The 9,414-nt window shown below is 45.4% G+C and overlaps 1 protein-coding gene across 1 annotated transcript in view; it reads left to right on the forward strand.

Annotated features, from left to right (window-relative positions):
• LOC142313001 (uncharacterized) overlaps positions 1–4,319 on the forward strand; it is a 77,085-nt gene extending 72,766 nt beyond the window's left edge. The window contains 2 exon segments of the mRNA XM_075351988.1: positions 2,906–3,833; positions 3,835–4,319. Coding sequence (XP_075208103.1) covers positions 2,906–3,833; positions 3,835–4,177 — 1,271 coding nt within the window. The 3' untranslated portion in view covers positions 4,178–4,319.
• Positions 4,320–9,414: the final 5,095 nt, after the last annotated feature.

A 9,414-nucleotide genomic window follows, 5' to 3' on the forward strand; every position in this document is an offset into this window, starting at 1 on the left:
GCATCAAATGGCCAGGGGGAGGTCTGCCCAACTAAGGGGCTGATCCCAGGAGAGAAGAACATGTTAGTTCAGTTAGTTGGAGCTCGGCTGGAGAAGGACTAGGATCCATAGCTGAGGCTGGATCCTGGGGTCTGTGTGTGTGGACTGTTACAGACTGGAGATCCGCGGCCACGTGGGATTGCGTTTTGTTGTTCACCTGTTGGACTCAAGGAACTCATATAAGGACCATTGCCCTAATTCCCCTGGCATCGGAATACCAGGCGGTGCCCCTGGATCTTTTGTTTTTCTGTTGTGGACTCCTTGCGGATTTGAAGGATTTATATTTATGTTTGCTGCTTATTCTTTGTGGTTCCAATAAAGCCCTTTGGATTGTTCCTTGGCCTGGCGTCCCTCACTGCTCTGTTGCATACCCCGTCACAAAAGCACCATAGCAGACTCCGGAGAGGGAGGGGGACCATACATCACCAAAGACCCCTTATCCCTCTCTGAAACACCCTGCAAGACCTGGCTCTTGAGAGAAGGGTCTTTGCACACGATGTCTACTAACCAGCACCGGAATTCTGTGCACTTATCCCCTGCCGGTCGAGCCCCCTGTTTAATTTAATAAATTTTGGAAACTCCCAAAGACACCTTATCCGGCTCATCCTAGCCAAGGACAGAAAAAAACAGTCCTCCGACCCAAACACAGGGGAATCGGAAGGCAAGGAAAAACAAATGATTGTGGGTCACCACAGAGTAGGGAAACCACTATACTAACTTTCTGATCCTCACTCCCAGAGGATGCAGGTGGAAGTACAGCTTGCACGCCTCCCGAAAGGAGACAAACCGACTGCAATCCCCCGAAAACCACTTGAGAAGCATCAGTATGGGTTCTGGTGCGCCGACCACTACTGCACTATGAGAGGTGACAGAGCTTGTAGCTGCACTGCGCCCCTAAGCTCCACTACCTGGAGTGTCAACTCCTGCAGTTGTATTGCAAGACCGGTAACGCAATCCATGAGGAAAATATCAGGAGACTGAATATAATGTCATAATGGTGTCGGTGTAACTGAAGCAGGAACCTCTAAACTGGCCTTCAGACTAAGGACCCTGTGCTGTCCCTTATCCCAGAGGTAGGCTTAATTTAATTTTTAATTTAATTTTTTTATTTAAATAGTGCCAATATATTCTGCTTGATGTTAACTAGGTCTGAACTGCCAGAGTGACCCCAACTCCTGTCTGAACCCTGATCTAACACCCCCTCTCACCCACCCTAAAAGAGGGCTGGGAGTGTAGATGTAGACCACACAAATGCAACAGACCTGAGGAAGACCCAAAACACATGCACACTGCAATCAGACACAAGGGAGAGACTACATGCCCAGGAAGAAATAAAACACAGGGAACAAATAAACTATTAACAGAGATGTTTGCACACCACACAGGAAAGCACACGACAGCTCAACAGGCTCTGGATCACTACAGTAGGGACTGATATCGCGGAAGCAGAGATGAACTATATTCAGCAAGGAGCAACTGGATCCAGTACCTTTTTATAGTGAAGGTGGTTGTGAGTGGTCAAGCAGCTTGACCTCCTGCAGTTCAAAAAGCCATCAGGAATTAACGCCTGCTGGACTTGAGAGCAGTGAAGCTAAAATAGCCAACCCCCAAGTCAGGCTAAGCAGCTAATTGTTTGCCAGACCCTGCTGTGAATAGTCTGACGCCGCCATGACACCCAGCGAGTACAAAGCTGGACACCGCATGACACTTCGTTCAGAGGACAAGGCGCGGAAATGAATGGCATTATGGTCTACGGGGAGAATTCCCTGGCGAAGTCTAAGGAGCAAAGTTGCTTCAGCGGAAACTCAACCTGGTTCATTGAATACCTTGCGGAAGGCCCCCTGGAAGCCTTGCAGGTCCAAGACTACAGGATCACTTCTCTCCCATAATGGATTAATTGATTAATCAAGGACCTCACCAGTTATGTGTGAAATCATAAAGGCCACTTTGTCCCACTCTGAAACAAACGAGACAAAAGTTAAAAATGCAAGTAGCACTGATTTATGAATCCCCTGCATTGCTTGGGGTCACTGTCATCCTGCACAAGAGCAGACAGATGAGGACCAAAGCTTAGAGCTGGATATGCTGTCAGGGTGGCTAAGATAGCCAGGATAGGATCAAGTGGAGATGTTGTGGTCAAGGCTTGCAAGCAGGTGTCTACTGACTGCAAGTAGGTCAGGATCTGGCCTTGTTCCCGTTGACAGACCATCTCTTGCCGCATACTTGCAAGCTGAGGAGTACTGGAGGCAGCGGGATCCATAGCATGGGTAGTTATGATCGCAGGTGCGAGCATGAGTGGACTCAATGGACCTCATCATCGGCTTAACTAGGAGGGCCATACTAATAAACTACCTTTTCTTCAATAGAGCCTCTGATGGTGAGGATAGGCTTGTGCTGAAAGGTAGCCACCAGGTGTTACTCTAAGGAGTCCCAATACTGTGAAAGCTGGTCCCAGTGATTGGGGATTAGATACTGACAGTCATTGATGTCAGGTGCATATCAGAAAGCTGGTGTAGGGAGGTGCACCAGATACAGCTGCTACAACAGGTGCAGCAGATATGGCTATCTTTAGCCTATGGCTAACAGGCACTTCCAGGTTAGAGCATGCTGGCCTTTTAAGAATAGATGTGCACACCCTCAGTGCATTCCCAGGAGACCTACGTGGCATCTGCTGGCCCTGGGAGAAATGGCATGGACTGAGAACACAGAAGCCTCCAATGGGTGGTCGGGAGGGCAAGTGTGCCAGCATTCCCACCAGGGAAAGTGGGCAGGTCAGTGCTGGGATGCTCTTAACTGTGTTACAACCTATTTTATAAATTATATCCTTAAATTTATGTACATTAAAAATATTTTTTATTCTTGGCAGATGACTGTACCAGGAGATTAGAAGCACAACTGACATCTTCAATTTTTAAATCAAATGATTTTATCACACAAGATATAACTGAAGTGAATTCCACTATTCCAGATATACCATCATCCCTTCACAGCAAAGATCTATCATCTGATTCTTTTAAACAAGTCTTACCTTCTGATTCATCACAGACTGTTAGGAAAACGAAATGTCACAAAAGAGGCATTAAAAATGAAAGTGCTCTTACTGCAAAGAAGCTAGTTTCAACTTCAGAATATCGAAAAATCCATAAAAATATTCACACAGGGAAGAAAAGAGTTTCTTCAGAGTCTGTTAGTTACCAGAGAACTCACACAGGGGAGAAGCCTTTTTCATGTTCAGAATGTGGGAAATGTTTTGAATATAGATCACATTTTGTTACACATAAGAAAACTCACACTGAGGAGCAGCCTTTTTCATGTTCAGAATGTGGGAAATATTTTGCATATAAATCAAATTTGGTTATACATCAGAGAACTCACACGGGGGAGAGACCATATTCATGTTCAGAATGTGGGAAATGTTTTGCAGATAAATCACATCTTGCTACACATAAGAGAACTCACACGGGGGGGAAGCCATATTCATGTTCAGAATGTGGGAAATGTTTTGCAGATAAATCCCATTTTGTTACACATAAGATAATTCACACTGGGGAGAAGCCATATTCATGCTCAGAATGTGGGCAATGCTTTACCCAAAAATCACATCTTGCTAAACACAAAAGAATTCACACAGGGGAGAAGCCTTATTCATGTTCAGAATGTGGGAGATGTTTTATAGGAAAATCACAGTTGGTTAGACATCAGAGAACTCACACAGGGGAGAAACCCTTTTCATGTTCAGAATGCGGGAAATATTTTGCAGGCAAATCAGAACTTGTTCTACATCAAAGAACTCACAGGGGAGAAGACATACTCATGTTCAGAATGTGGCAAATGTTTTAACAAAAAATCACATCTTGACTTGCATCATAGAACTCACACTGGGGAGAAGCCTTATTCATGTTCAGAATGTGGGAGATGTTTTAAAGGAAAATCACAGTTGGTTAGACATCAGAGAACTCACACAGGGGAGAAACCCTTTTCATGTTCAGAATGCGGGAAATATTTTGCAGGCAAATCAGAACTTATTCGCCACCAAAGAACTCACACAGGGGAGAAGCCTTTTTCATGTTCAGAATGTGGGAAATGTTTTGCATATAGATCAATTTTGGTTAAACATCACAGAACTCACATGGGGTAGAACCCATATTCATGTTCAGAATGTGGGAAAATCATACGGAGCTGAGGACAGCGTCAGGTAAACAGCGCTGTGTCCTACACAAAGAAGGCCACCCTGTTTGTCCAGGACCCCGGCACGTATAGGAGGGCACAGATAGCAGAGCACAGGGAGAAGGGGAGAGTACGGAATGTGGGGAGGGGACGGGGAAGGATGAGAGGGAGCGGGGGCTCATCGCACTGTACATTGTCGGTGGCAACATGATGCGGCTGTGATGCCCATCAATAAGGTCCAGGCCCCAGCACAGGCAGTGATCAGCAAGGGGGGCCACAGGCCTTCACGCTGCAAAAAGGATCAGGGGACGCATGCAGCGTAAAGGCAGTGAGACCACTGCACTACGAAATGTGTGGGAGTGTGCGGGGGAAGGTGGGCGGGGACTCCACGCACTGTACCTGTCCAGCAGGGCGTCAACATGAAGTCTGCTGTGTGGTGTCAACAATGTGGTCGTGACGTCACAGGAAGCAGCAAAATCACGGCAGGAGCGGTCACATGACCGGTCAGAGCTGGGGGAGAGGGGCTGATAGCAGGTCAGGTAGATAGTCACTATCTACTTACCTGCCCCAATGTAACCCAATAGTGTAATGACAAGAAAAAGGCAAAATAAGCCAGATAACCCCTTTAAGGGCACATTACTCTGAATATGGCCTTCACACAAGTCTGAATGTTATTCAGACTTCTGTTAGGTGTAGGAAATTCAAACAATAATAATAGAAAAAATCTGATCTTATGAACCAGATTATTTCTGGAACAGGATGTTCAGAATGAGGGAAATATTTTTACACACAAATGGCATCTTTTTAAACATCACAAAGATTTTTGTGGAGGAGTTTAAGGCATCTATACCAACGAGTCAGAATCTTAAAACTATTTTCCTGGTTTAAAACTGTATTAATTTTTCTGAGTTAAGGCCGCTTAACACGCTGCGATTTATCTGACGATCTCTTAAACGATGTGACACGCCCAGATCATTGTTACGATTTGCCGAGATCGCACATAGGTCGTTTATTAGTGGTCACACGTAACTATCTCAAAAACGACACAACAGCGATATATTGTTTGAACAAGGCGGTCGTTTGGATGTTGTTCGTCGTTGGCAGGGTGTCAAACATACCAATAGGTCTGCTGCGATCCAAACAACGAACAATATTTTGAAACTGAACGACGTGTCAACGGTCAACGATTTTCAACCTATTTGCGATCGTTCGGAGTCGCACGTAGGTGTCACACGCAACGACGTCGCTAACGATGCCGGATGTGCGTCATGGAAACCATGATCCCCGACGACATATCGTCAGATAAATCGTAGCGTGTAACGCCTCCTTTAGACTGAGGAGTTTGGAGCAATTTGACTCAGAGTAATTAAGAGTTCTTCTTGCTAGGAGTGCAGGTAGCCAGGTGGAGCACCAATGTAGGCATCAGAGAGAATGGTATAAAGTTGAGATATAAGATGGGAGGGAGGGGAGGTCGTCAATAATACAGATTCAGAAAGGGGTGTGGGGAGACCAAACTCGAGACACTGTACTGTGAAGAAAGGTCTTCATTTGTAGTGATTCCAGCCAGGAAAGCGAAATCTCTGGGCCTATTCCCTGGAAGGCGGTCAAAGAAGGAAATCTGGAAAATAGATCTACCATCTGCCACAGTTCATCCCAATTTGAGGAGCATCAACACAAAAATTAATGTCTTCATGGCGGGAGCGAAAACGGGATTGTCAAAAAGAGGACAGACTGGACCATTTTCATGAGGAAGAACAGGCCTTTTGTGAAATCTGTCCCAGAACATTAGGAAGGACTGAGTTAAAGGTTGAAAGTCCAGAATGGCAGGTTGTTAGATGGGAATGTCCACGGTAAAGAGGACATAGGGGAGGGGAAATCGATTTTTTAACTATGATCCACTGTTTGAACGACTCATTGAATCGTCTCCAGTCTAAAATCTGACAGAAGGATTGCCTGGTAATAATGCTCAAGATTGGGCAGCCCTACACCCCATGTAGATTTAGGTCTGAATATTATGTCAAACTTAATCCTTGGCCTAAGGAATCCCTAAACAAATTTGTTAAAAGCTTTTTCAAGATTTTTGAAATAGAACTTGACAGTTGGGACTGATCATAGTATTTCAGGTCTGCAAGGGTATGTTGATAAAGCACCAAATAGTTGAGAGAGAAAATGTCAACAGGATTGGTGAACACCCCCACTCCCAAGTACTTGATGGCTTTTGAAGGCCATTTGAAGGGGAACAATGCTTGGAGTCTATCGACTAATGTGTTTGGAAGGGAAATATTAAGTGCTTCTGATTTGGAGACGTTTACTTTTAAATTTGAAACTGCTCCAAACCGCTCAAACTCTTTGATTAGGGCTGGAAAAGAAATGCTCGGGTTGGTTAAATATAATATTAGGTCATCTGCATATAGGGCCAGCTTAACATGTCTCCCTTCAATCTGTGGGCCCATGATATCAAGCAAATTATGTTTTGCCAAGTGCACTATAGCTATAATATATAGAAGAGGGGAAAGAGGTCAACCCTGTCTAGTCCCCTTGGTATTGTTAATTCTTTTACGGGCAGTAGGATTAAGATACAGAGACATTAATTCAATGTAACATAAGCTCTTTAATACTCAGTTGAGTCAGGGCTGAATGGAGTAAAGTCCAATTTGAACATTTGAAAGCCTTCACGGCATCAGTCGAAAGTAGGTTTTACTTGAAAATTATGATTTGTTGTCCACCAAGAATAATTTGCACAGGGAATTTTATATATTCACTATATGGACAAGAGTATTCCAACCCTCCTCCAAAAAATACCCAACATTCCTCCTCCCTCTTCTTCCTAACTCCCAATCTCAGCGATCTTCCATTCATTACAGTCACTTTCAGTGCACAATCTCCATGTTTAAACAATGTCTGTAATCTCCCTATACTACAATAATAAACATGTTCATATTACAAATTACCATTTCCATCTACGATCCATTCCTTCTTTGTGGGAACATCTGGTGTGATTTCGTTTTTAACCCTTTTGAGCCAGAGCCTGTTTTTGCCTTTGTGACTTGGCCATTTTTTTGCAATTCTGACCAGTGTCACTTTAAAAGGTTATAACTCTGAAATGCATCAACGGTTTCCAGTGATTCTGAGTTTGTTTTCTTGTGATATATTGTACTTAATGATAATGGTGAATTTTTGTCAATTCTATTTACTTTTATTTATGAAAAAAATAAAAATTTGACATTTCAATTTTTTTTTATTTTTTTGTCTATTACCGTATTTTTCGGACCATAAGACGCACTTTTTTCCCCCCAAATGTTGGGGGAAAGTGGGGGGTGCGTCTTATGGTCTGACTATAAGGTTGCGGGTGCGGGGAATGAGGGTGCCGCGGTGGAGCGGGTCATCGGCGGCACCAGCAGGCTGTAGCAGGCTGTAGCAGCCTGCAGCAGCCTGCTGTGACCACGTGGGCCCGCTCATTACATATGCACGCCCATCATCTCTCAGCAAAACCGGCGCTGACAGGTGGGCGGGGTGATGGGCGGGAAGGGGGGGGGTGTGCATAATTAGCAGCCGGCCGTGATCACCCCTGGCAACTACAGCCTGGAGTGATCATGTGCGGCTGTATTCACTGCCCCCCGTGCATCATTATCAGCGTGGGGTGCAGTGAATCAGTGTACTCACCCGTCACCGTGTGGAGCCGCCCCCTGCAGCATCGCGTCTTCCTGTCTGTGCCGGCGGTCAGCTGATCTGGACACTAGCTGGTGGATACTAGCGGCGCGCACAGCGATGACGTTATCACGGTGCGCGCCGCTAGTGTCCAGATCAGCTGACCGCCGGCACAGACAGGAAGACGCGATGCTGCAGACAACGGTGACTGCTCCACACACGGTGACGGCTCCACACACGGTGACGGCTCCACACAGCGGCGCTGCAGCTGAGACAGAGATCGGTGCTTCAGGGAATGAGGAAGGGTAAGTATAAACGTTTATTTTTTTTTTTCCTGTGCCACAGGATACACACCATTTACCAGGATGGGGGTATATCATGAGCAGGATGGATGGGGGCATTTCATGAGCAGGATGGATGGGGGTATTTCATGAGCAGGATGGATGGGGGCATTTCATGAGCAGGATGGATGGGGGCATATCATGAGCAGGATGGATGGGGGCATTTCATGAGCAGGATGGATGGGGGCATTTCATGAGCAGGATGGATGGGGGCATTTCATGAGCAGGATGGATGGGGGCATATCTTGAGCAGGATGGATGGGGGCATATCTTGAGCAGGATGGATGGGGGCATATCTTGAGCAGGATGGATGGGGGCATATCATGAGCAGGATGGATGGGGGCATATCATGAGCAGGATGGATGGGGGCATATCATGAGCAGGATGGATGGAAGGTATATCATGAGCAGGATGGATGGGGGCATTTCATGAGCAGGATGGATGGGGGCATATCATGACCAGGATGGATGGGGGCATATCATGAGCAGGATGGATGGGGGCATATCATAAGCAGGATGGATGGGGGCATATCATGAGCAGGATGGATGGGGGTATATCATGAGCAGGATGGATGGAAGGTATATCATGAGCAGGATGGATGGAAGGTATATTATTAGCAGGATGGATGGGGGTATATTATTAGCAGGATGGGGGGGTATATGAGCAGGATCATATACAAGGCAGGAGGATCCTTATCAGAATGGGGTACCTTAGTAGAGAATTTGGGGACATTACCCCCATAAGTGTCAGCAGCAGATCCTCGCCCCATAACAGTGTGTCATGACCATATTTTTTGGTTAAAATTTTATTTTCCTATTTTCCTCCTCTAAAACCAGGGTGCGTCTTATGGTCAGGTGCGTCTTATAGTCCGAAAAATACGGTAACACTAGAAGGCCCAGAAATTTCGAGCTCCCCCCTGAAGTCCCGAAAGAGGGTCAAATGACACTATACAATAAACTGAATAGAACTAACTAGAAACTAAATGGCTAAACTCAATGGATAAAAACAACCTCCTGAGGTGCGACAGTAATGGCCTTAATTACAGAACAAAAGATGGTGATTATAGGATGTTAGCTAAAATCCTTCAGGTCATTCGACCCGTCTCTGGGTTCCAAAGGTAGAAATATTAAGTGACAACCAGAAAAAGAAAATCATATACTGTAAGGTAGTTAAATCAGTTTTTATCCAGGGACTACCTAAATTCCTATATATAAAAGCA

This window comes from Anomaloglossus baeobatrachus, chromosome 5, assembly GCF_048569485.1.
Source record: "Anomaloglossus baeobatrachus isolate aAnoBae1 chromosome 5, aAnoBae1.hap1, whole genome shotgun sequence".
Classification (NCBI taxonomy): domain Eukaryota; kingdom Metazoa; phylum Chordata; class Amphibia; order Anura; family Aromobatidae; genus Anomaloglossus; species Anomaloglossus baeobatrachus.